At 49.2% G+C, this 27,702-nt stretch overlaps 1 protein-coding gene and 1 pseudogene across 3 annotated transcripts in view; one reads left to right on the top strand and one right to left on the bottom strand.

Moving 5' to 3' along the window:
* Positions 1-27,702, top strand: part of SLC6A6 (solute carrier family 6 member 6) — an 81,690-nt gene that overhangs the window by 14,072 nt on the left and 39,916 nt on the right. The window contains exons 3-4 of one of the 3 annotated variants that reach the window (XM_016141860.2): positions 3,917-3,987; positions 26,173-26,415. In XM_016141860.2, coding sequence (XP_015997346.1) covers positions 26,187-26,415 — 229 coding nt within the window. In that variant the 5' untranslated portion in view covers positions 3,917-3,987; positions 26,173-26,186. Of the gene's footprint in view, positions 1-3,916; positions 3,988-23,093; positions 25,307-26,172; positions 26,416-27,702 lie in introns of those variants that run through there. The other 2 variants (XM_036219800.1, XM_016141859.2) reach the window with 2 other exon arrangements.
* On the bottom strand, positions 2,486-2,614 carry LOC118601917 (annotated as a pseudogene).

Below are 27,702 nucleotides of genomic sequence, written 5' to 3'. Positions count from 1 at the left end.
ATTTGAACCCTGGTCGATCTGACACTGGTGCTCACATCATCCGGCACTGCCCTCTCCTCTTCCTCCCCCAGGCTGGGAGCAGACTCCAGGGCCCAGCCCCTTCTCAAGGCCCACTCCTGGTTAATGAGTAGCCTAGGGCAGCTGGAAGCCAGGTGCCTACTGCTGAGAAGCTGGAATGTGAGTTCTGCTTCCAGATAAAGAGAATATTGTGCTAGGGCCCACCTAGGCCAGTGACTTTATAGAGAATAAACGGACACCAGCCACTGTACCTGTCTTCCAAGGCTTGCTGATCTGTACACACTGGGTGGGTGCCCATTTTGTAGGAGAGGCAGTCGATGCTGAGAGGCAGGCTTCCTCTCAGGCCTGTCTGATGCCTCCTCCAAGCAGCCCTCCTGGTTTACTCTTTCCGATAGGTCTCCCTGGCCCCTCGACATGGCAGGCGATGGGATTTGGAGGGAGGTGTCTTTAGAGAACATAAGCGTCATCCCTAAAGTTTGAGCACTACCAGGTTGCAGCCCTCCTTGTTGAGACTCCAGGTTCCCACCTGAGAGAAGCGATAATAATCACTCATGAGCCCCTCACAGGGTTGTGCGCAGCTGGGAGGAGATGACTGACATGTGGGTGTTTGTTGGTTGTTTGACAGACTGAGTTAATAAACCAGCCAGAATAATTATTCCTGATGGGACAACCCATGTAGTAGAAAGTTCATGGAGCTGCAGAGTCAGACACTTCTGGGTTCAAATCTTGGCTTCACCTTATGCCAGCTGTGGATCCTTGGGAGGAGAGTCAGTGACCCTCTGAGCCTCAGTTTCCCCAGCTGCAATATGGAACGGTAACAGCACCCGTGAGGATTAGAAAGACAGTGAGCATAGGTTGAGTGTTAACTGTCACTTTGTCCCCACAGTGGAGTTTTGGAGCACTTGACAGGCCTAACAAGATCAGTTCCAAGCACCCCAATACATTTTCTATTTCAATCTCCCTGGCAGGACCCCCTAGAGCAACCCCCATCCTCTCACCCTAGCTGAAAATCAGATCCACCCTCCTGAGTATTCAGGGTAATTTTTGAGAATTCCTATGGGGCCTGCCCTCTACCTCTCCCTTGCCCCTCCCCCCCATGTCATAGACTGGCAGGGGAGGGGTGTCAATACCACAGACCTGTGACCTATTAGGAGCCTCACAATCAACATAAGCTCCCTCTAAGGTCCAAGACAATGAGAATGGTAATTATTGTTCGTTTACCTTGATGAAAACTCGAGATACATTTGACATAGAACATTTTGTAAGTTTAAGGTGTATAACATTGATTTGATACATTTGATTGCCATTGTAGAATTGGTTAAAACTTTCATCTTATGGCATAATTATCACTTTTTTCTAGTGTTGGGAAGTAATATTTATTTAATACAGAAAATTCGGAGCATAGAGAGCAAAAGAAGAAAATAAAATTCATCCATATTTTCACCATCCAGAGATAGGCATCGAATAGTGTGCATTTATAAACATGTGGGTAAACATATGTTATTTTAAATTTTCCTTTCAAAATTTAATTCTCAGCGTGGCTGTGTTTGGGAGACATCTTCTCCTCCCTGATACCCCTCACATATTTCTCTGAGTATTTTTCTGGATCTTGGGTCTTCTTAAAGAGTTGGATAGTGGGTATTTTGGGGTTGTGGGCCACATGATCTCACCTCTGCTATTTTAACTAGAATGCAAAGACAATATGCAAATGATGGGTATAGTTGTGTGTGGGTAAAACTTTTATTTACAAAAACAAAAGTGCTTAATCAGGCCTAGGGCCACAATTTGCCAATGCCTCTGATCAATAAATGATGGGTAAACCATTATTTATTTAATTAATCCCCCAGTGATGACAGATTTCTTTCTTATAAACCACTCTGCTATGAACATCTTTTTTCCTTTCTATTTTTAATTGTGGTAAAATACACATAACACAAAATTTGCCTTTCTAGCCATTTTTAAGTCTGCAGTTTAGCAGCAGTTAGTATATTCAGTGTTGTGCAACTAATCTCCGGAACTTTTTCATCTTGCAAAATCGAATATAGTGAACATCTTACACATGGGTCTGATTGACAAATATTGGGATTGCCAGCCTAAAGGAGTTGTGCACTTTTAGTATGCTGGACACAATGCTGCCAAATTTTTGACTCTCCAGAAATTGCCCTAGTTGATAGCTTTCAGGCATCAAGAGTGCGTGGTGGCACCTCCCTAGAGAGTCCCTGCCTTTAGGACTTTAGAGAACAAAGGATTTAAAATAAACCATCCCAGAGAAGCAGCTCCCAGTCTGCCAGCCTTCCTCACTGGGGGAAGAAAATAAAAACTCGGTAAACAAGAAATGCTTTGAATAGTGGGCCAGACTCAGAGGTAGATGAATATACTTTATTTATTTATTTTTTTAGGCAAGGCAACCCTTGGTTAACCTCACAGATTGCAAGGACCTTGTCAGTTTACAATCCCTTATTTTTTGTGACTACAGGGCCTGGTCTTCCTAGGTGGTCTCCCATCCAAGTACTAATCAGGTCCAATCCTGCTTAGCTTCTGAGATCCCATGAGATCAGATGGGATTGGGCTTGTTCAGGGTGGTGTGGCCATAGACAATGAATATACACTTCAGAGAGAGGAGAGGTGTGGTTAAGATCTCAGCTCAGGTGTCCAATGAGTCTGGGTATAAATATGGTTTGGCATCTGCCTTACTGTGTGACCCTGGGCATGTCACTTAACCTCTCTGGGCCCCAGGGTCCTCTATCAAAATAGACATGCTATAGAATAATGTAGAATCTACTTTCTCTGATTGTTGTGGGGACTAGGGAAGAAAAACTGGAAGTTTGCAGTACAGTGACTGGCACTAGCAATTAATAAATGATAGTTAATTCGATTGCTATTCGTATTGCTACCATTATTTTTATTTTGACATCTGATCTCTGGGTAGTCTGAATATGTGGACAACTATAGCATGTGCAGTGGCCAACTTGAGGTCAGCCACATGTCAGGCTAGGGAGCCTGGTTTTTAGTCCACATTTTTGGTTTGTAGTCTTTCACACAGCAGGTGCTGGGAGATGGGGCCTCCAGACAACCAGGGTAAGCTGGAGCCTCCCTTTTGGGGCTTACCCATGGAGGGAGAGCTTGGCTCAAGCGGAGAGAAGATTCCTTGCGTGTATCTTCCCGTCTTGGCTCTTATCAAGGAGTCATTGATTTCTTCAATGAGAGGGGTTATAATTCTAATGAGTGGGAGTTTTCCCCCACACCACTAAGCAATTCTACAGCATCAGCTGGGTGTCCCACCATTCAACTCAATTCTGACACCATTTACTTGGCCATAGTGTCAGATTCCACCGATTAAAGGCTCAGTCCCATAAGACTACCCCCACTTCAGACACAAATTGCAAATCCAGATTTTCACCTGTGCTTCTGACCAACTGGCTATATACTGGAGGATCCCACGACCTCCTCCTTGGGTTTGATAATTTGTTAGAGCGGCTCACAGAACTCAGAGAGAGAAACATTGTGCTCACTAGATCATTGGTTTATTATAAAAGGCTAGAACCTAGGAATAGCTAAATGGAAGAAATGCACAGGGAAGGTATGAGGAAGGAGCTGATTAAATCATTGGCCATTGGCAATTGATTAAGCCTCCTGCTCCTCCCTCTTCGCTGGAGGTCCATGAGTAAGACTGAAAGTTCCAACCCTCTAATCACATAGTTGGTTCTCCTGGTAACCAGCCCCCTGTCTTAGGTCATCTTAGGTCGTGCTGTAAAAGTCACCTCATTACCATAACAAAATAGGCCTTCTTTGAGTTCATCACAGGAAATTCCAAGGGTTTTAGGAGCTCTGTGCCAGAAAAAGGGATGAAGACCAAATATATATTTCTTACTGTAAATCACAGACTTTTTTCCCCCAGAAACTGACAGGGCCTTTCAGAGACCATCTGAACTGATCATCGTGGCGAAAACCGAGAGAAGTTTCTGAAAGGTATTCCATCTGTTAGTCTGTTAGTCTGTTTTCAGCCAGCAGATGATAAGCCCAGATACCCAGACTCACAAAAGCAGGAGCCTCCTGAATCCCAGGGGGTGCACATGGCCTCTGGGCCTGTGGGGGAGGGGCTGGTGCTCTGGGATGCCCCTGATGGAGGGTGCCTTTGGTCATGTCCATGGAAGACTGTCCAAACCTGTAAAGAATTCTTATAAGATTTTATTTGAGCTAAACTGATGTCAATGCCAGGAAGCAAATCTCAAATGCTCCTGAGAATGGCAGTTTTGCAGTTTCTTTTATATATTTGGATTAATAGGGAACATAGGGAAGATTGCATGAAGGTGGGAGGAAGCAAGATATAGGATAGTTAACAAGGTCGTGTGCTCCCTTGAGGGTGGTGATACCTTCGAGGAGTCTGAAAAAGAAAATTCTGGCATTTCAAAGGTGTGTTAACCTAGGTGCATGAGAACAATGGACAGGGATGGCTTAAAACCTTTCACTAAAGAAGATATAGGCCCGAGGCATAAATTTATGATTAGATCAGCCTGTGCGGTTACCTCTGTAGAACTCCTTTTTCCTCTAGTCAGTATTCTGACCCAGCCAGGGAAGGGCCTCTCACTGCACATACTTTATCTACCTACTTCTCTCCAGCTTACTAGAGGACTTTGGACAAATCCAAGGTAGCCGCTGGGGTGGCAGTGTCGAGCTTTGGATGTCAGTCTCAGCTTTGCCACTTGTGAGTTGAGTGCCCTGGTGTGAGGGGTCTCCCTCTCTATAAAACGGACAACATGTGACCCCGGGGGTCTGTCTGTGCTTAGGAAAAGGGCCGGCTCCCACCCAGCCTGGCAGCTTGGTGGCATGCCCTCTGCGGGGCTATATACATGGATGCCTCACCTTCAACCCTCACTTCTCACCCTCCTGCCTTTGTCCTTAGGAGCAGCCGTGAGTAGTTTTGCATTGTCTGCTCCTTTGCCCCTCATTCCCGACCCTGACTTGGCTCCTGCCTCACCTTACACATTTAGGGGTGCGCTTGCCCCTAGATTCCCCCATCCTCTCCTCTCTTCATCCCTGAGCTCTTGATCTGTGAGGTCCCATCAGAGCTGTCGTGTTGCCACAGTGATATATATGATTCTTATTCATGTTTTCAGGGTTGAGTGGTGCTGTGAGCTTCTGCTTGTCTCACTGTCTTTTCTGGATGTCCTATTTGCCCCTGACCTTCTCCCTCGCATGAAAGCATTCTCTTATTCCTTATGTTACTAGGGCCCAGAGAAAGAGACGAGGCTCTGATGAGCAATTTATGGCTAGGTCCTGATCAGTGGGAAGGGTGCCAATATCCATTAGCAATGCCTGTCAAGAGAGCAGGATAGGAGCAGGTGACATGAGGTCGTCTACGTGACATGACGTCCTTGGCAGTAGACACCTGCTTCAGAAAACTATGGAAACGGAGGAGCCAAGAAGATGGTGAAAGTTCTGTGCAGCTGTCCGGCGAGGCTTCCTCTGGGTGGGAAGAAAGAAGCATGCCTACGGGAGAGTGCGTGACCCTTAAATCCTGACTTATTTAATTTGTACTCAGGTGGAGGTTTTCAGGCCAGGCAGCCAGAGTATTTGATTCCTCTTATTTCCTGGGTCTCATATTCTGCGCAGGCTGTGGGGATGGATAATACATCAAGACATTCTGGATAAGGTTGCCAGATAAAATGCAGGGCGCCCAGTTAAATTCAAATTTCAGATAAACAATGAGTCATGTTTTTAGTCTAAGTATGTCCTGTGCAGTATTTGCTAAATCTGACAAGCTTACCTCTGCAGCCTCATTTATCCAAGAGCCAGGGAGGTCACTCCCACGGAAACTATGAAGAACTGCTTCTTGAGGTTTCAGATTGTTCCCATGAGTCTATTCGCAGTGGCTGTCTCCCCAGCTGTCGCACCGGCCCTGTTCCTCTTTGCTGTGAGACTCTTAGACGCTGCTGCCTTGGGCCTCTGTCTCCTCATTCAGGCACCAGAGGGTCAGCTGATTTATGAGGTCCGGTTCTGACTTACGAGATGCTTACTGAGCATCTACCATGCCCCAGAACTTTACTCATTGAGCTGAGACAGCCCCGTGAGAAAGTTACGATGCTCTCTGCTTTGTGGGTGAAGTAGCCAAGCGCAGAGAGGTGCCCTGTGATGCCACTCCGGCCACACAGAGTAGGAGACAGGAGTGGTGGGCTTTCAGGCTCTCCACTCACCCTCTTCTTCCCTGGAGTGCTGCCCAGGGGGCCTCTGCTGCTCTTCCTGGTTTATTCCCTTAGACCGTCTCCTGACCCATGATGATCTCACACCTGAATGAACTGAGCCATTTTTCAGCATTATTAATTAATTTACTCACTTAGTATTTGTTGAACTCCTACTGTATACCAGGCACAGTACTGGGTGGTAGAGATAGAATGGGGAACAAGGCAAGAGGGGAGAGACATAAATGATTACACAAACCATTATTCGGTTGCAGAGTGGGACAGGGGCAGCCGAAACTGTCAGTGTATATAACCTGGAGGCTGGGCCTTGACTCGGGGTGGAGGAGGGAAGTGGTCTGGGAACGGGAGCCGGCCCTTCTTCTCATGACCCTGTCTGCCTCCACCTTCCCATCCATCGTTGTCTTCCTTATAACGAGCTTCCCTCCCGAGGCTCAGAGAGGTGCAGTGACCTGCCCGAGATCACATAGCACCTTGAGATATCAGGCTTCTGCTGCTCTCAGAACCACCTCTCCTATCCTCGTGCTGTCTAGAGAAGAGTCCCTACGTTGCTGCTTTCTGGCTGTGTGACTGGGACTTTCTTCAAGTCTCATCTCCTTCTGGGCCTCAGTTGCCCCATCTGTAAAATGAGGACAGTGATGCCCACTGAGTTAACTGGCACATATGGGAGAAAGTGGTTTGGCATATTGGAGTTTGATGCGAATATTTTTTGTTAATCTATCTTATTAATAATGGCCATGATAAAGTGCTTTCAAGGATGAATTAGTCACATTAAACAGTCCAGGCTTTCAGTGAAGTCTCTTACCCTAAAAGATAAAACTGGAAAAGCTTCTGCTCTGGAAGGTCCCTGAGGGCTGGGAGGGTGGGGGAGCGGCCTGCTTCTAGGCACGTTTTCTACACATCTGTGACCTTGTCTGGGCCAGCCGATCCCTGTGTGGCCTGGCCTGACAGTGTCATGACTGAGGCCTGGGCCTGCCTGCCGGGTATTCTGGGATGAAGGGTTATTCCTAACTTTTTTTTATTTTTAATTAATTTTATTTCATAGTCATAATCATAATGAGTGCTGGTGATAAAAATAAAAACAAGACAGTGTCAATTTTTTAGAATCTTACAATCTAGTGGGTGAGACTAATATATAAACATATAAATTACATTAAAATTTGCTGTGAGTTTTTTGAGAAAATAATTGATATACAGCAATTATTTATTGAGAAACAATTGATATACATCACTGTAAGTTAAAGGGTATAGCATGATGGTTTGATTTGCATATATTGTGAAGTGATAACTACATAGGTTTAGTTAACACTCATCATCTCATATAGCTACAGTAGCCCCCCACTTTTTAAGGTCATGGGTTGTAGACCTTTTGTTTTCTGTTTGGCCTTTCCAGTCCATTTGAGAGATTCACATGTTTCAAACTCCTTTCCCAGCCCTACTGGGTCGGGGAAAGGCCCAGGTGAGAATTATTTGATGCCAGGGGAAGTTCGGGGAAAACCTCTAAGCATCTAAAAAGTGAGAATTGAAAGTGTTCATTCCGTCATCAGAGGATTGCAGACTTTTCCTATGGCTCCGGTCCTGGCAGGCTCCTGGGGGCCCAGAAACGATGCTTGCTCTGTCCAGCCTGGGAACTCCTAGGCCAGTAGGGAGACAAATTGGGCATGCATAGGGGTCTCGTAAAGATGTTCTGGGCACACAAAGTCCAAAAACCTTTCCCAGAGGCTTTGAAAAGGTGTATGCCAGTTGGGCACAAGGCCAGAGGGTTATTACTGTTTATGAGCAGGCAGAGTGAAAGTGTGGAGTGGGTGCTCCCTGGGCCATAAGGGGTGTGGCCTGGCTGGGTGTTCTGGGGAATAAAGAAGAGTTGGATGGGTGACCTAGTCTAATGACCCCAAAATACCTGCTGAGTGGTGGGTCTTGATTCATTTTGGGGAACCAGCCTGGAACCAGAAGTCTTTATTTAATATTTCCAGGTGCCCCTTAAATGAAGTGACTGTTTAGTTGTTTTGACAACTGGCTTCTTAGGAAGAAGAGCAGACAAGCCCAGCCCTCACCCAAACACACTTGTAGGGGAATCGCAGGCACTGCAAGAGGTCCCATGAGGAAACCCACTTTAATGAGATGTCTAACCTAGTTTTGTTGACTCACTTGGTTTTGGGAGCGTATGAAGTACCTTGGGAGGGGGGTGGCAGTGCCAGTGAACTGGCTACTTGTTTGACACAAAACACCCGGTGGAGAACTGTTTATTTGGTGTTTTCCCTGCAGGACAGATCAGCCACCTTTTATTTCATACAGTTAGTAAGTGTTTACTAACTGTATGAAATAAAAGGTGGCTGATCTTTCAGGGTCATACTGTTTCTCCTGAGAGCAAATTCAACTGAGTATTGAGGCACTTCCTTGTACTTTCCCTTGTGTAATGTGAGATGCCCCATTTTACAGATGATGCAACTGAGGCCCCAAGGGGAAGTGACATTCCTGAGGTCACTACTTCCTACAGCTGGCAAATGGTAGAGTTAGGTTCCAGTAAAAATCTTTTTTCGGTGACAGCGTCGGCAAAAGTGGAACTAGGTCAAGCATTTTTGGGGAAAGAGTCTCAGGGGGTTGGGGACTGCCTGTTGGGGAATTTAGTGAACAAAGCTTGAGAGGCCAGTAGGGTCCCTTCTCTCCAATGACAACAGTATTGGGCAGGAATTATGTAGAACTCGGCCATCTAAGGGTCAGCAGGAACTGACTGACCAAATAAATAGATGAGTCAATTAAAAAGGACGGATTTCTCAACTATTTATAGTTGCGGCCTAAATCTCCTGCATCCTTGCCCTCAAAGAGTAAAAGGAGACTTTTTCAAGACCGCCCAGGCTATCTACAGGATGCGTAAGCTGATTAAGCCCCAGACTGCAGTGGATGGGACACTTTGCAGGAAGGTCAGGGTGAAAGAACACTCAGAGGAGGTGACCGTGTTGGTGGCAGAAGGAGGCAGTTACGGTTCCAAAAATAACATGGGCTTGAAGACTGGACCCCTGGATTCCCTTCATCAATTCATTGAGATTAGCCACACTCCTGGACCTGAGCTACTTAATTGCTCTGGGCAGGCTGAATTTAAATGTTAAAAGCTCTTCCTGGCCTGAGGGGCTAGTGTTTAGTCATCCTTGCATCCCACATAATTAAATGGGAAGGTCTTTGTGAAGCACTTAGCATAAATCCTCAGCTATTTGGATGTTTTGGTAGTTGCAGTTCTGTGGTTGAGGCTGGCTGCGACCTAGTCCAAGAAGATACCCATGATTTGGGCCCATTCAAGAGACCTAGATTCTAATCTAGCTGGCTGTTTGCAAAATGACACCCCTACCTCCTTCCAGTCTCAGTTTCCTTCTGTGTCAGGTGAAGAGGGGGACTTCTTGGTGTCCAAGTTCACAGCCAGGAGATGCCTCAGAGCCCAATGGCTGAGAACACAAGACTCTGGAGCCCTGCCTCTTCCTGGCTGTGCAACCTTGGTCAAGTCGCTCAATATCTCTGAATCTCATACGGGGTATTTATAGTTGCGGCCTAAATCTCCTGCATCCTTGCCCTCGAAGAGTAAAAGGAGACTTTTTCCCTCATCTCGTAGGGTGGTTGATAAGAACTGGGTGAATTATGACACCCAAGTGCCAGATGCTGAGCTTGGCACACGTGCACTTAGCCTGGGGAACTGGCATTCCTCTCTGGAACTGGCTGTGCAGTTGGAGGATTTTCCATACGTTTAAAGCATTTCGAGTGTGCTTTTTGTCTTTTCAGACTCAGAAAATGCTATGAAGTCTCATTACCTTTGGGCTAATTATAGGAGAAAAGTACGTGACCGTAATCAATAATTTCCGGAAATAGGAAAACATATTTAGCATAATTTTAAAAATTACTATTAGCTAGAATTATATAGCAAGTGCACAGCACAGTGCCAGGCACATAATGTTAGCTGCAGTTATTGTTTCTAGGATATAAGAACTGTCGGGAATTAGAACAAAGGGTTATTACGACAATGGTAGACCAGGGTCCTCCTTATTGGCTGCCTCCTGAGGCCCACCTCCTGCCCTAGAGCACCCTGTGATTGATCTGTGACCACAGAGGAAGATTTGAGAATTGTAGCTGAGGAATGAGCAACTCATTCAGTTGGGGAGATAGACGGGGGAATTGTCAGGGAGGGCTTCCTGAAGGAGGTGAAATTTGAAAAAGGTGGTGAAGAGCAGGGATGTGCCTTTCAAGGCCTAAAGCAGCCTATAAATGCCCCAAGATGCAAAAGCCCAGGGCCTCCCAGGCAATGGTGTATAGAGATGGTAAGTTCTATGGTTAGGAACCCTCTCTGGCTCTAGTTCTGCTAAGGGACATTTCTAGTCAGCAGCGTTTTCTGGAGAACAGAGTCTCAGGGCACCTGAGCTATGTTGGAAGGAGATAGTCTGAGGCCCAGAGCCAAGGTGCTGGGTGGTTATCTTCTGTATCTTTGCAGACTTCTGATATGCCTCATTTCCTAGTGCCCGGGGTAAGTCACGTTTGCTTGTTCACCTATGTCTGGCTCCTTATGGAGCCTCTGTCCCCTTAGAGAACCACACTAGGCTGCCTTCTATGATTTAAGCTTTTGAGGTTGCCAACTGCAGTTACCTAGGAAACTGTTCCAGGAGTCTGCCTGGCTGGGAGAGGAGCAGGGGACAAATGTGGGAGCCCTCAGGTGCTTCTGAATTCTGACCTCAGTGGCCCTGCTGGGGGCCTGGTGGGAACAGGTCTTCTTCAGAAGCATCCAGCTTGGGGCAGGCCATGGCTCCCCATGCTGGGAACTGCTCACCCAGGTTGCTCACCCCAGACCACCAGTGGGACCCTCTGTCTTCCCAAATCCTTGCTTGATGGAGCCTCTCAGTCCCTGAGCTGACCGAAGGTAGATCACCAGGTAAATAGGTAAGGTGTTCCCTTGGAGTCAAGGACCTCTATGGGATTTGGGGCTCCGGATTCCCCTGGGCTTGGGAAAGAGCTCCCAAAATGAGTCGAGCTAGTCTTAAGCATCCGAACAGTAGGAGTGGGTGGAAAATAATACACGGAGTTGAAACATTAAGACCGAAGCTATTATTATACTTAAGCCTTAGTTTCTCCACCTGTAAAATGGGCACGTTAGACCAAATGATGGCGTTGAATTTCATGAACTAGTACATGTTCAAAAAACAAATTGGGGTTGAAGAATGGGCTGGTAAACTTTTTATTTTATCACTTAACATCGACTTTTTAAAAGACCCCATCTGCTCTTACTATGATGTTCTGAAAGAAATGACCTTTTTTCATACCCCCGAAAAGTCAGAAGACTGGATGTTAGCAGGTAGAGATAATCAGGTTTAAGAATGGTGCCCTGGCAGTCCCCCACCACCCGCCTGGACCCTGCGCCCTTCACTTTCTCGTTGCACTTGGGGCTGGTAAAGGCTCACCCAGGTTGACTCAGACCTGGTGCTGGACAGCTATGGAACGGAAGCTCTGGAAGACTCTGAGAGCCAACCACAATACTCGCTGCTGTCTTGCCTTCCTCCTAGTAGGTACTAATCTGAGATTTGCTCCAATGTGAATACATGTTCGCACTCCTGCATGACTTCTTGATGTTTACCTGTCTGTGTGCCTGGCTCCCTGCTGAGTGGTTTACTGCATCAGTTCATATGATCACCTCTCTGTCTGGGAGGTTGACGCTACTATTACCTTGGTTTTTCGGCTGAGGAACCTGAGGCACAGTAGGCTGCCCAGGGTCGCACAGTAGAGCCAGGATTTGATCCCTAGCCGCCTGACTCTAGAGCTTCCTGGCAAGCCCCTTCTCCTTTTAGGCCTTGCTCTCCTTATCTGTGAACTCTGGACATGAGGTCCTGGGCTGCTCTGTCATTCAGTGATGGCCTGGCGAAGGGTCTCAGGTACCCAGGGACATCTGGGGTTTTGAAGATGCCAGGAATAGTGGAGGGTTCACAGTATTTGATTTCTGTAACTGTAGTCATCCTGCGGCGGGGGCACCAGCAGTGCCACCTTCCTCTCCGGAAGATTTTCTTCACAGCTGCCCAGAGTCTCCCTCTGTGACCAGCAGGAAGAAAGGAGGGAGGCCCCTTGACCACTCTGCTCCAAGCAGCTGGTCTGCGGTTGTCCCCATGGGTTGTCAAGGCTACTGTATAGTCCTCTTGCCCAGCAGTGTCACAGCAAAGTGTTTGTCTGCTTTCAAACCTAGGCCCCATCTGTGCCACCTCCCTGTCTTGGCAGGTACCATAGCCCTGAGCGCCAGAATGGCACCAACACCTTGCATGGGGGCTGCAGGCCCTGGTTGGCTGCCTGTCCTTCCTCACATCAGCTGCCTAAGATGTTCTTCAGCTGTACCCCAAGACTGGATAGGGGAGGGGCAGGGAGTACCAGCCCACAGCACCCGCATCATCCCTCAGTCAGCAATATACTGGGGGGAACCCCAAATCCTACCTACTGTGGAAGAGGAGAGGAACTTGGAATAGAAGGGGAGAGGCAGCTGGGCAGAGGCAGGGGTATTATCCCAGATGTGGCTGACCTGCATTTGAACCCTGGTCTTGGCTATGTGAGATGCCCAGTGGGCCTGGCGTTGCCCAGCAGAGCATTGGTTGTGAGTCCAGGCTGTCACTAGTTTCAGGGAGCGTGTGAGTGATTTTGGCCATCATCTTGATATCTGACACTTTGTCCAGGTGCCATTCTAAGTGATCTATACATATTAGCTCATTTAGTCTCAACAACCCTCAGAGGTAGGTACTATTACTATCTCCTTTCTATATTTGATGAAACTGGGGCACAGAGAGGTTTGTCTTCTGCTGGGGAGGTTGTCTTAGCAGAGAGCGAGAGAGAGAGAGAGAGGGAGAGAATCTGTGTTGGTGTGTGTCTGTGTGTGTGCTTCCAAATTGTTGGGGTCTCTCAGTCAGCTGATCTAAAGCACAGCCCAAAGAGAGTCAAGCCTTGCCTTGGTCAAGCAGTGATCATTGGCAGAGCTAGGGACTCACCAGGGCCTTTTGGAACCTTTCTTATTGTTCTTGTGTTTGGGGAGTTGGCATTTTAGGGACAGGTGTTTCTCCTTTTGGGTAGTCCCTACCTGCTACCCCTACTTTAGGGAACAAGTGACGCCCCCTCCTGCTGGGGCGACAGCCAGGGAGGTTGCAAGTTCCAGGCAATATGCTCTGTGCCTTGTCCCTGTGTTTGGAGACTCTGCCTGAGGCCTGTTGGGCTGGACTGTGCCTCACCAGGTTTTGGGGCCAGGTCCAGGCTTCTCTTGTGCACCTGCCTGGGTAGGGGTGTCTCTGATGCTCGTGCCCCCAGGATCCGACGTTCTCCATTCAACTGCCTACTCCAAAGCCCCAGGTAGCCCACCTGCCCTTCCTCATCTGTTATTTCTCAAACTCCTTTTTACTTGATCAAGCAGATAAAAGGAGTGCTGCCTTTGTCCTGGGTTCAAATTCTGGCTCTGTTGCTCCTCACTGGGTAACTTTGAGCTAGGTCCTATCCTCTCTGAGCCTCAGTTTTCTCATCTGTAAACTGGGGACAACAGTGTCCACCCTCAGGGAGACTGTAAGGAGCATCGGGAGCAGGAGAACCAATGGCAAACTATCGAGTCTGCACAAAGGATTATTGGGGCAGGCCCTGGACCTACTGGGCTGATGGAAGTGAGAGCCAGCTGCACGCAGCCCCCGGCTGCTCAGAGCCTGGCACACACATGCATACTCATGTGCATTGTTATCAGCTAACAGTAGTCTTTTTATTGGTTGATTTCGTTTTATGTTTTACCAAGTGTCTCCAATTCATTGGCACCACTGTTCCCAACTTCTCCTGATTCTAAGATTCACTTGGGAGGCTGGTTTAACAGCCATGAAGGTTCAGGGTCCATCGATCTGGGGTGGGGTAGGTGCCTGCATTATCAGCTGGAGTTCCAGATGATGTTGCTGTTCCAGCACATGTGAGGATCTTGGTCATCCACCAGCTCTGCCCAAGAGCCCAGTAACTTCAGCAAGGGATGGTTTTCCAGATTATGGGGCCCGTTTTACAGATGAAGAAACTGAGGTTTTCCAAGGAGAGCTTCACACTTGGTCCAGAGTCACACAGTTCTGAGCAAGAGCCCAGCACATGGCGAATAGTGGACTAATGCAGGCCAGAGAGGAGGGTAGAGAGTGGGGCGGGAAGAAAGGGCTTCCTGGAGGAGGCCAAACTTGGGCCAGGTCTTCGAGGTGGGATCCACCTAAACATAAAAGAACCCACAAACAAAGCATAGGGCTGAATGGGGTAATGCTGGGGAGAACGAGGAGGCTCTAGGACTCATGCAGGAAAATAGGAAAAATAAAGTGGCAGAGACTGAGGACAGGGCCAGAAAAGTGTAAAGAGCCGTGGACTCCAGGGAAAGTTTAGGGATTCTGCGAGCAGTTGGGAGCCTCCGCTAGTTCTTGAGCTGAGGGCGACATGGTGGGGAGTGGGGATTGCTAGAAACAAGCTTGGCAGAGTTCAGGGCACACCCCTGCGGAGTGTCCAGTGGTTGGGGAGGCCTTGCATTGTGAGGGTGCATGCGTGACAAGCAGTAAGGAGGCCGTGCCATACCCCCAACACTGCACTCTTGGCAGACATTGTCAACGTGTAAGTGGAACTGCAATGAAAGGTTAAGGGAGATGGAGGCCGCGAGCCCACTCCAACCCCTGCGTGTATTTTAATGCTGAGTTGTTCTTCTAGTCAAGCAATAGCTGCTGTTAGGCACCATCTTGTAGTCCTGGACGTTAACACTGCTGCTGCACCAGCAGCCACCGACCTGATGGAATTAGATAGGAATTGGGTCCACCCAGGTTTGGAATAAGAGCTTTACTGTATTCCACTGGTTTGGGGGCTTCAGGAGCGTCCCCACCCTTGACCACCTTCTTCCAGCCTCAGTTTCCCTTCTGCGAAATGAGTTCCCTGCAGCTCTGGTGGTCTATCTGTAAAAGAGGCTATTGTGTCTTGTCATTGCTCTGCTGGGGGTCCTGGGCCTTGGTTTCCTCATCTAGAAAATGGGCTTGCATTTGCATATACCAAGACCTCTAAGGACCCATTTTTAGTTTTTGGGTTTTGTGCGGGATCCAGGAGCTTCTTCTAGCACCGCGCAAACCTTCAGGGGACTGGGAAGAATTTACTTCAGTCATTTTTGGAAGGTGCTCAGGGAACGTGTTGTTTAATGAGAATTGATTTCCTAAAGCTTGGGGACTCATCTCTCAAAAAAAGTCAGAGCTTTGTAGAGCTTTGACCATTTGGGGGTAACTGTGCTTAAATGCTAGGAACACATCCCCTCTCTCTAGAAGAGGGAATGTAGGGCGCATTCTTCCTCTGTCGACAGCCCTGTCTGTGGCCTACATGTCTGTCATTGCTCTAGCACCCTGACTGAGGAGCCCTCACAGCTACAAGGTAGAAGATATTTATTCCTACACTGAGTGTCGCCAGAGTCCTGAGCCCGAAGTGTTCACAGTGTCAGGCCCTGTTAGAAAGCAGGCCCTGGGTGACAGAGGAGCAAGCAGACAATTACAGTAGGGGCTGGTGAGTGTGGTGTGGCCCCTGGAGCCCAAGCACAGCACTAGGAAGTCCTTGGGGCCTTTGTCCTGGGATATTGTCTATCGGTTACTTGGGGAACAGTGTGACAGATTAAGGGAACAGCATGAGCCAAGGTGTGGTTTAGTAGCTTCTGGGGATCATGGGTGGGCTCTAGATGGTGGTAGACACCTGAAACTTTACTTCCAGGTAAGTGGAACAAAAGTCTAGACAACAGGCCCCTTTGCTCTGAAACACGGGCACAGGCGGCAGACATTGCTTATCTATCTTCTGTCTTGCTAAATCCTAGGCTATTTCATTCTAGAGGCACCAAACTTTTTCCTTGAGCTAAATTTCTAAATGAGGGTGAAGTTAAGGGTGGAGCTAGGAAGGAAGATGAAGGACCTTCCTAGTTGTCGAGAAACCTGTTTAAAAGAGGAACAATAACAAGGAGCTTGTTTACAAACATGTACCAAGCTAGGAGTTTTCACACACTGTAGATGGGATTTTATGCCCACTTTACAGAGAGTAACACTGAGTCTGAGAGAGGTGACTTGCCCAAGGCCCTAGAGCAAAGAGTGCCCTGGCTGGTTTCCTGGGAGCTGTGACTTCTTGGAGTGCTCTGGTGACAGAGCTGGGCGTGGCTGGGCTCTGAGCAGGCACTGGGCCATAGGCATGCCATTAGCTGGCCTTGTCACCCAAGGCCGGCCTGTCTCCACTTTCTATAGAGCAAGGGCGGGGCTGCTCTGTTTGCTTTTCACAGCCAATGAGAGGAGGGTGGCTTTAAGGTTCTTACTGCTTAAAAGGGGAAGTTTGAGGAAATGGAAACCAACCCTTTCTTTTTTCTCATGTCTCTTTTTTTTTTTTTTTTGTGGCCTCCAGAAATAATCCTGGGCTCTGCAGAGCCTGCCTCAGGATTGTGGTTGACCCTACCCCGCCCACCCCCACTTCCGGCAAAACCAGGCTGAGGGCCGGGGTGATGGGGAAGCTGACAGGGAGAAGAGTGACAGGCTTGCGGCTGGTGAGTCAGTACCTAGAGGCCGTTGCCTGCTGACTCACTGCCCTGTGCCTGCAAACAGGCCCCTGAGTGCCCAGTAGACATCATGGCGGCCCCCCTCGTCTCCCTAATCCTCCTCTTTAGCTAAGCTTTGGATATAGTAGTGTATGCTGGAAATCTACTAAGTGGCATTTGGGTTCTGAGTCACTTTGGACAGGATCTGAGAGGTGCCTTCCTCTGGAGTCTAGAGCCAGCCAGGCTGCTGGGCCCAACCTGAAGGGATCATGAGACCTGCTCTTTGAAGCAGCTCTCATTCTCCCTTGACCCAAAAGCATACTCCTGTCCTCTTTCTGAACTTGTAGAATAATTTCTGTTACTCTGACAAAATGAGCCGCTCCCCAAGCCGCTCACCACTGCCTCTGTGCATTAGCACCTTGAGGGCATGAAGGTGACCCCACACACCCTGCAATGGGCCTGGGCCAGTTGACAGGACAGTTGGGGCTTTTGTCTTGACCAACTCCAGGTGAACAAGGGCCCATCCAGTATGGGGAAGTAACTTGTCTGAGACTGAATAGCATCAAAGGCTGACCCTGTTCTTTCTGAACCCACGGGCCTCGCCCATGGAGGGATGAGGGATCTAGACTTGGTGTACAAGAACATTTTCTTCTCTGTGTCACCGGTGTGGTGGCTCTTGGCCAAGGGAAAGGATTTTCGGCCACCCATCCTTGGCTTGTCCCTCTTTGCAGCTGCCTTCAGCCCATCTTACAGGGACCCGGCTCATGAGGAGGAGGCTGGGCGGCTCCAGCATGTCAGGGGTAAGGACTCAGGCACTATAGGCCCCCACTAGAAAGTCCTCACTAGCAAGTGCTTACAGGGGAGAGCCCACCATGGGCCTGCAAAGCCCCTCCCAGCGTGGAAGGGGAGTGCCTGGCCAGGTCATTGGTGATAGGAAGGGGCTTTTAGCTGACAAGCTGAGCCTTCGGTGGGTCAGCAAAAGCCAGATTCTATCCCTGGCCTCCATGGCTGCCTTTCCAGGTCACCCTGATCATGCTTCTTTGCCCTCTGTCCCACACTGGCCTTCCCTTTACCTTTACTATGCCCAGTGTGGGCCAGTGTTGCCCTCTTTGCACATGCTGTTCCCTACTCTGAGAAGGCCAGATATTTGCCGAGCAGATCTCAGCTTCAGTGTGGTTAAAAGCACAGACTCTGGAGCGGACCCTACAGCCGATTGTCTAGGTTTGAATGAATCCCAACTGTGTGACTTTTGGGCAAGTGGCTTGACCTCTCTGGGCCTCATTCCTTCATTCGGGCTGCTGAGAGGAATAGATGAGTTGGTGCCTGAAAGAGCTTAGTGTGGGGCCTGCCCAGAGCCAGTGAGTGTCTGCCGTTACGAGACATCACCTTCTCAGAGGGGGGTCTCTGACTCCCCACGCCCTCATCACCTGTCCCTCATCCTGCTTGGTTCTACGTGCCGGCCCCAGTCACAACTATTAATTCATTAATGGGTTTGGTGTCCGTCTCCCCTTCTGGAATGTCAGTTCCTCAGGGCTCACATCCATGCCCTCAGTTTCTGGAGCTATGCCGAACACCGCGTAGGGTAGGTTGTCAGTAAATGTTTATCTAGCAATCAGTGCTTGCCAAAGCTATCCTTGCTCTGTTTTATCCCTGGGTATCCGAAATGTGAAGGGAAGTACTTGGCCTGCGTGAACCAGTGGAATCGAATTAGACCCAGCTTTTTGTCTTCTAGTTCTGTCTCCTGACTCCACGATCTGCTCAGCCAGTGCCTGGGGCCCCTCTGTTTTGGGCACGGCCTGTGCCCAGTTTGCCTTCACCTGGGGTGGGGGAAACGCCCAACCAACCTGACCCCATCCCTCTCCACCCTTCCCCAGGCCCGGCCCTACTACAGGGGAGCCTCCTCCAGCGTTTTCCCTCTCTTGCCCCCCTGCAGTTTGCCCATCCTCTTTTTTTGTTTCATCTCTGCTGGCCATGTGTGGTCTCTAGGCTTTGGGTCAGGGCCTGCCACTTCCAAAAGGATAAGAAAAATATTTGGACCCAGTCCCCAGACCTTTTACCTGCAAGTGTTTTTGTGAGGGCGAGAAAACAAGGTGGCTGTACATTGGGCCCACATCCTGCCTGCCCCCCAACTGGTGGTGTCTCAGAGGCCAGTCCTTTGCAAAACCTGTCCGCCTTCACCCACTTTTTCCTTTGCAAACCGCAAACCAAGAAGAAGTATGACCTGCTCTGGTGGGTCCCTGTTTAGAGGTCACCTTGCCCCTCAGGTAGTATGGAGTCAGGATCTGGGTGCAAATCTTGGTCCACTACCTTGTGACTGTGTGGCCTGGGCCAGATCCTCCCCTTCTCTGAGCTTCAGCTTCCTGATCTGTGAAATGGGAGGCTCTATGAGGCTTGGGGAGAAGTAAACACTTCTGTAGGTTGCAGGGAACCTGAGCCAGGCAGGTGCTCTCAGTGGAGGTGGGGGCGGGTCTCTGAAGGCAGTCCTGAACTTTCGTTGGGCGGTGGGTTGCAATTAGATCAGGAGAAGGGAGGACCTTGCCCACAAACACTGAGCCCCAGGTAGATAATAAGCCCCTGTCTCCCCGGGATGTCATGCTGAAAACAATTCCCTAAACAAAATTCACTTTCACTAGGACCAGAATACTGTTGCTCATTGTTTCGGCTTTGTCCGGGGAAAACAATGCCAGGTTTCCTGGATGACCTCACTGGGGTGAGCCATTGGGCCTGTGAGGCTGGGCTGGTCAGCATGTCCAGGCGAGCCCATCCTGCCCTTTTTTGTGGCCACCTTGGGTAAACTGGGACAATGACATGACAAAAGAGGGCAAACTGTATTTGTGTTTAGCACACACAGTGTTTTAGAAATAGGAAAATGTGTATGCCCATGCATCTCAGATTTCAGCCTCTCTTGAGAAATTGGAGGATCTGGCCTCAGCAGACCCTAATCCCAGTAGCTGGAGCTCAGGAGAGCTGCTGATGGCTGGAATCCGGGCTCCCTTTTGCCGCAGTCCCTACCTTTCCAGGTTGTCTCACTACTGTACTCCTGTCCTTTGCCTGCCAGACCCCTGGAGGCCTTTGAGCTTTGAGGCCTTTGAGCTTTGAGGCCTTTGAGCTTGTCACGTGTGACGTAGCCTGAGTTAGGAATAGATAAACAAGATAGGATACAGGCCACATGACTCAATCAAATGATTAAATCTTTTAAAGGTGTACCTTTTTAAGAAAAAAGAAAATAGACCTTTTTTGGATTAAGTTCTACTTTCTTTTCAATAACAGCTATCTTAGGTAGAGGGTCAAATAGTGTTCTTAACACAACTCACCTTTTTTAGGTGGGCAGGGGTGGGGGGGTTGGGTGCTTAATTAACAGCTTCCTCGGCTGAGTGGATGCTACGGAAGGACCGTGCCATGGCAAACATTACTAATTGACCCCAGATCTCCTCCTCACTGAGCCTGTCCCTTGCCTGGAATATGTGGCAACAGTGCTCACAGGAGCCCCTTCAAATCTAGTAGAGAAGCCTGGGAGACTCTTCCCACGTGCTAGAGGAAGCCCCTGGATGGACCATAGTGCCATCTATCCGGCCCTAATCCATGTGCGTTCATCTGTCCGCTCAGCTCATCCCTGTGGCCCTGGGTGCTGACTGCTCCCCAGGTCCCCAGGCCCTGCCCCATCTGTCATATGGCCCCTCACTTCCCTGTTTGCCTTCACCTACTTCCCTAATTTGTCAGCGCAGTCCAGTGGCTCGAAGTTGTCTTAAAGGCACCAGACCTTATTTCACTTTGTGACATTGCTAAAGTAAGTGATCCCGAACAGCCAAGTGGTTGAGAACATGGAATTTAGAGGCCCAAACAGATCTGGGAGCCATTTGACGCTCCAGCAGCCTTTTTTTTGCTGTGTGACCCTGGGCAAGTGACTTCACCTCTCCGTGACTCATTGGCAAAATGGAAATGGTAACAACTCAATGGAAGGGCTAAGAAAATGTTTGCAAAGCCTTAGCATGGTACTGAATAAATGTGTATGCAGTCAGTGCCCAATAAATGTAGCTTTCTTTTTAAAAAATACACAGCATATAATGTTTGCCACATAATATAATAAAATCCCAATGTGGATTAATATTTATTAATCACTTAGTATGTACCAGGCTCAGTGCTGAACATTTTATAGGGATCATTCTATAATCCCTGTGAAGTGAGTTTTATTTTTCACTCCCATTTTTTTAACCAGGGAGGAAACTGAGGCACAGAGAAGGTTGTTCCTTGCTTTGGGTCACACAGCATAGTCAAGTAGGCTCAGAACACTGGCTCTGGAGTGGAAGGGGAGACAGGAAAGGGTAGACAAGGGGTCCAGACGTGTGCTTCATTCTACGGCCAGCCCAACAGGCTGGGGGCCATTCAGGCTGGGCGCCATTCAGGCTTCTGGTTTCCTCACCTGTAAAATGAGTCCGTCCTTGGGTCTCCTCCAGCCCCAGTCCTGGGATGCTGGGAACCGTGTGCCCAATTTCCAGAGGTTTGCTGAGAAACAGTAACTGTCAGGTCTATCTTAGAGGCCTGCTGTGTGGTAGGCCCTTTTGGAGTGGGGGCAGTATTCTAAAGAGGAAGCGGAAGGAGTACCGGACCTCTTATTAAAAACATGGTAGAAGCTCCTGAGTGGTTAAATCAGTTACAATGAGAGATTTAAGTCATTTTGTTCTCTGAAAGCTGTGTGGGAAGCTTGAGAAAGTTCAGGTTCTGCAGGGGAGGCTGAGGCAAAGAACCTCTCAGCAGCTGGGCAGCTTGCCGTGGAAGTAAAGGCAAGGGCCTGGTTTTGCCAAAGCCTTGGACTGAAGTGGCAGATGCTGGGGGAGGCAGCCGCAGTAGCGTCTGCAGCTCATTTCAAGGCTTAGCTGGCTATCCTGTGGGCACCTGGGGCCAGAGCAGGTGGGATGGCCCAGGAGGCAGGCAGGCCGCCTGGTCTCCAGCCCTGCACTGCCACTCTCACTGTACCTCTGCAGTCCTTTTCCCATATCCTCAGTGTCCCCATCTGCAAAAAATGCAGAGGACTCCTCCTCTCTGAGCTTGGCTTCAGTGCCTTAGGCCTTGGGCAAACTGAGGCGGAAATTCTGGCTGCAGTCTCCTTCCCTGCTTGAGCCTCAACTTCCTTGTCTGTAAAACTTAAAAGTCCCTCTACAACAAGAAGGGTCTTTGAAAAGAAAACAGAAAACTGTTTGCAAATACCTCAGCACAGAGTGAGTACTGGTAATTTTCAACTGGAGGGAAGCAAAGGAACATCTCCTGAATCTGTGGCATCGCTGGCACCAGGTCGAGTCTGTCTGTGTACGTGCCAAAGCTGACAAGGTGATCTGCACGTCGACCTTTAGGCATGGCGGTTCCGGTCTCAGTCCCTGGAACAGAGACAAGGATAGTTTTAGCTGGGCAAGGAGGGTGCCTTCCTCCTGGAGCCTCTGTATCGGAGCCGATTCTAATCACCCGTAGCTGTAATAACCAAGAGGAAGCTCTTAAAATGGGGAATTATGTATCATCGTCGCTACAAAATAGCCCTGGGCCCGGAGCCAAGGAAAACAGCTCTCAGCAGAGGCCCGCAAGGGAGCAGGCTGCTGGGACACCTGTGGAGGGAGCTTGTGCCTAAGCGCTGACTGAACCACAGGGCAGGCTGCTGGGGACGACGGGCGAGAATTAGTGGGCCTCATCAAGTGTTGTCTTCGAGATCAGGCTAGACTGGCAGAGGGACAGCAGAAGCAGAGCCAAGAATTTGGGCACATCTTAGTCGCTGTTACTACCAGCTTCATAACCTTGGGAGTGTCACTTGGCCTCTTTGGGCCTTGCTGATTTCACCCTGAGTAGGACTAAGGCTTTGCATACCTCAAGGTCAGGTTGGACTTGATAAGAATTATAGCAGTAATAACGACAGTAATATTAGCAGCTACTATTTAAGGAGCACTGGTCACATGCCAAATACTGTTCTAAGCACTTTCCATGCATCTCTTTCATTCATTTTTCACAATGTCCCTATGAGGTGAGCACAGTTATCCCCCACTTTACGGATGAGGACACTGAGGACCAGAGAGTTGAGTAACTTGCTTGAGGTCACCCAGTCAAGAAGTGGCCGTCAACTTCTAGGCTAGGGCTCATGCTTTGCTTCCTGTGGGGGCCGGGCTGCCACCAGAGGGCCTGGAGCAGTCATGCTGAGAGCCTGAGCCTGAGCCTGAGCCTGAGCCTGAGGAAGGGACAAACTAAAGCAGTTCTATGGGGCCAGTGTCCCAAGGAGAAGGAGCCTGTGCTGGAGGCCCTAGTAGGCCATGGAGAGGAGCTGGCATTTTCTTCTAGGAGTGATGGAGGGTTGGGGGAGGGGAGCGTTATGATCTGAGTATATTTTATAAGTTGCCTCTAGCTGCTGTGTTGAAAATAGATGGGAGTATGTGTGGGCAGAGTAGCAGCAGGCAGGTCTGTGAGGAGGCTGCCTCTGATGCCAGTGCAAGGGCTGTTGGGGCCCGGAGCACGGTTGTTACCATGGCGATAGAGAGACGTAAGTGGATGCCAGGAATGTATGGGAGGCATAATCCACCGTCTTGCTGCTGTAGGCTTCTACAGACAGGGCTGGTCAGATACTCCAGAGGGCCTTGGAATGAGCCCCTTGAGAGAGAGTCAGGGTGCCTACATCTGGATGTGACCTCATCCAGGCATAAGTGAGCATTGGATTAGGTCATGGAGGATGGTTTGCCTGAAGGAGCCAGAGGCAGCACTGTTAGCTATATATTCCTGAAGGGCAGGTGGGCTTCTGATTGCAGTAGCTGCAGATGGGACTGGTGATGGTGATGGAGGAATGCATCTCTGGATATACCCCGGAAATGAGGAGCTGGGAGACCTCCACCACACCAGGCACATGGCAGGCCCCGGTTCTGCCCCATTCAGGCCCTGCCCCCATCCTGGCTTGGCCACGGGGGTTGGAAAGACGGAGTCTTGCGTGTGGAGAGGGGGCTGGAGGCTTCATCTTGTCGGAAACCAGAGCTTAGAACATAGGGGGTCTTGGGGACCGCTTTCCCTGTATTTCTAGAGGGTTCTCTGAGCACCAGTGTGGCAAGTGGGTCTGGGGTCCCAGAGGGCAGAGCCAGGACTCTCAGGGTTGTCATGGAGAAGCAGTCCCCAGGTCCTAGTGGGGAGGAACTTTGGCCAGTCCCAGCTGCCTATGTGAGCAGAAGCTGGCCACCCTGCCTCCGTCTGGCTGACCTTGTGAAGTGCCTTCCAGCCCTGAGATCCAAGGAGAGCCCGAAAGGGCGGAACCAACCCTTCTGGGTGAGGAGGCTCAGGGGTCATTCCTTGAAAAACATCTTCACTAGGAGGGAATTGAGTCCCACATCCTCCAATTATGCTCCTATCCAGCCAGCCCACAATGGGCTGCTCAGATAACCATCGGGGGCTGCACAAATTAACGCTGGAACAATGCTGGCTGTGCGGGCTATTTTTACAGTAGCCATACGCCCGGCTGAACCCCCGCGTCGCCCCAAGGGAGCAGGGCAAAGAAAGGCCATGCGGATGCCGCCACCAGTCTGTGCTCCGGGAGACAGAGGAAGGGCTCAGTGAGCCGCCCACCGGCTCCAGGAAGCCTTTTCTTGGTCTGCTCACCACCAGATAGGAAAACAATTGGGGTCCCCCACCCCAAGCCGGGGAGAGGAAGGAGGCGTGAGGGAAACAGGGGTTCTGTTGTGCTTTTGTTCCTCTGCTCTTCAGAGCACGGCCCCTGTGGGCCCAGCTGCTGGGGCCAGACCAACACATCCCCTTTCCACACCCCAGGTCTTCAGGCAGCCTCCACCTTGTTCTGCCGTATAACGCTTTCTGGCTCGGTGGCATGGAAAGCAAGGCTCTGAGGTAGAGTGACTCGCTGAGTCCTGTGTTTGGGAAGTGGCTGAGCCAGAGTTTAGCACGAGCTGCTTGCAGATCCCACTCCGGAAATTATCTATCCAACAGTTCTTGCCCGATGACCTACGGCGCACTAGGCTCTGGGCACACAGCAGTGAACGAGATAGGTCCTTGTCCCCATGGAGGTGCTGTTCTAGTAGAGGAGAGCATTAACGAGGAGGCAAGGGCATGGGTAAGACATTTTCATGCAGTGCTAAGAACTTGGACAAAACAGACTCGGAAGCCCACAAGAGGTCCCCAGTGAGCTGGCCCATTGACGGGGCCACTTCTGGTCCAGCTGATGGTCACCGAAAGGAATGTGAGCCAAAAATTACCGACCTTCTAGTTTTTCGAGAGAACCTAGAAATCTTGACTTTCTCTGAAATCTGATATTTCAGTATTGACCACAGATTTGGACACATGAAGAGAAACAAGTTGTGTCCCAGGCTGCTTGCTTATGAGTTGGTCACCTTTGCCATCATCCTTTTCATCCTGCAGATGGAGAAACAGAGGGGTGGGGAGGCCTGCTAGCTCTGGTCCCCCAGCTCATCTGTCTTCCATTATGTGGGGGTAAACCCATGAAAGGCACATTCTCTTCTTGGCTGGGACTCATGATGCTCTTGCCCTCAAGGACAAACTACTAGGGAGAATGAAGACTTAGGGACCCAAGAAGGTACGGAAGAAAGAAGGGGCTACATCCTGGCTGGTGGCAGACATCCTCTAGAGTGGGGTCCAAGCAGGGGTGGGCTAAGAGTAACCATGAACAGCTCCTGGAGGCTTAGGAATTTGACCACCTTGGGACATCTCATTGCCAAACCTAACAGAGAGTCAGAGGACAAGAGATCCTGGATAATACAGGGGTCAGGGCAAGCCAGAGAATGGACAGAGATGGGTGGACAAACAGATTAACTGGCTTTCTTACATAATCCTCACCAGTGCAAATTACTTTTTGTGCTATAGAGATATGACTAGTTAATGAATTGCAAGTATAATTCATAAACATCCATTTTCTATACTTTGATGGAAACTTCCTGTGCGCCAGGCACTGAGCTGAAGCACAAGTGGAATGGGAGCTATCATTTTCTACGCAAATCTGGAATTTGGAAATAGTATCTGTTCATTTCTAGAAAATTCAGGCAGGTGTTATTTGGAAGGTACCTTAGAACTGCCCAGGGTGTGTCATATTTTGTGGAGATGATGCCAGGGCTGGGCTGGCTTCATGTTTACCTGCCTACAGGCGTCAGATAAGATATGACATTTGAGGATGACAAACATGGGGCCCCGTTGCTTCTGTTCAGCAGTTGCCTGAGGAATGGGACCTGTCAATTTCTGAATCATTAGATTCCTCATCACCTAGATGGAGGTCTGAATCACTCAGGATGTTGTCAGATCAGTGGATGGATGAGACGATGGCAGGTCCTGTGCCAAAGGCCTGGGTGGGTCAGAGCCCGACTGTGGGTGAGAAGGGAGAGGTTGTGTTGAAGTCTCAGAGGCTGTCCCTTACTAACCGTGCATTGGGTTCTTTTTTGTCCTCCATAGAAAACGAGGAAGAGATGGCCACCAAGGAGAAGCTGCAGTGTCTAAAAGACTTCCACAAGGACATCCTGAAGCCATCTCCAGGAAAGAGCCCGGGCACAAGGCCTGAGGATGAGGCTGAGGGGAAGCCCCCGCAGAGGGAGAAGTGGTCCAGCAAGATCGACTTTTTGCTCTCCGTGGCTGGCGGTTTCGTTGGCTTGGGCAACGTCTGGCGTTTTCCGTACCTCTGCTACAAAAATGGTGGAGGTAAGTCTAGGCTGGGCAGAATGAGGCATTGGAGAAGGGTAGGGCCAGAGTGCGGGGTGGCCTCTTGTGTCCTGCTTTCCCTAGTCCTCACCTTGACCTCCCTCTGTCAGCCTGCTGCGTCCCCACCCTAGCCCACTCCACCTCAGAGACAGGAGAGGAACATGACCGGGAATCAGGTGGTGGTCTATCAGGGTGTTACTGTATTACCTTGAGCAGATCCCTTACCTTCTCTTTATCCTTCAGTTTGCCTTCTCTGAAGAGGGGCGATGAGGCCAGGCCCATTGTCTCCCAAACGTCAGACACTCACAGGCTCCTTTCATAAATTCCCTCGTGTCTCTTGACTCCACCTTTCTTTGTCTTTCCTGACATTTGCTTTGGTTTTCCTAACTTAAAGCAGGTGTAGTTCCCCCACAAATGGAAAACCAGTATCATTTGCCACAATGAAAAGGTATTCAGGAAAAAAAATACAGTGAAGATATTTTTATTTGCCTTTTTTAATTAAGAAGTTTTTTTCAGTTTTATTCATATAAGTGATGTATAAACCTTGTATTAGTTTCAGGTGTACAGCATAATGATTTGATATATAGTGCTAAAAGATCTCCATGATTTAAGTTTCGTTAACATATATCACCTCACAGGTAACATGTTTTTTTTTCTTGTCATGAAAACTTTAAAAATTCCTTTCTTCGCAACTTTCAAACATAATAGTATTATGAACTGTAGTCTCCATGCTGTATACTCCATCCCCAGAATTTACTTATCTAATTACTGGAAGTTTGTACCTTTTGACCACTTTCACCCATTGAAGATATTTTTTAAATGTAAGGTTTCTATTTGTCTGGTTGGTTCATTTGTTATTGGTTTGGGTTTTGGGGTTTGAGGTTTTTTTAATGTGCTAAAGGCTCTGAGCTAGAATCCTCTGCTATGGGAGGTGTTTGGGTCGGGCAGCACGTGCTGGGGACTAACTTGCTGTGCAGTAAGAGGGGCTGGAGGAGAACTGGGTAGGCAGAGCTGCCCATAATTGAGGGCTTATCTGTCATCAGAAAAAGGCATACTGCATTATCACCAACGTTAGAAGAAACACCTTTTAGGAAATTCTGCCTTAGAGCCTGGTTTCTTAACCTGTTGAGGTCTCAGACACCTTCAGGATGCTGATGAGTGTCCTAGACATTCCCCAGAGCAAAGCATGTGCACATAGACCCAAGTAGTCCATAGTTTCAAGGGATTTATGGGCCCGCTAAAGCCATTAGGAACCAGGTAGGAACCCTTGGCCAGACACTTTGTTTC

This window comes from Rousettus aegyptiacus, unplaced genomic scaffold, assembly GCF_014176215.1.
Source record: "Rousettus aegyptiacus isolate mRouAeg1 unplaced genomic scaffold, mRouAeg1.p scaffold_m13_p_4, whole genome shotgun sequence".
NCBI lineage: Eukaryota > Metazoa > Chordata > Mammalia > Chiroptera > Pteropodidae > Rousettus > Rousettus aegyptiacus.
This window is presented reverse-complemented; position numbering and strand designations above follow the sequence as displayed.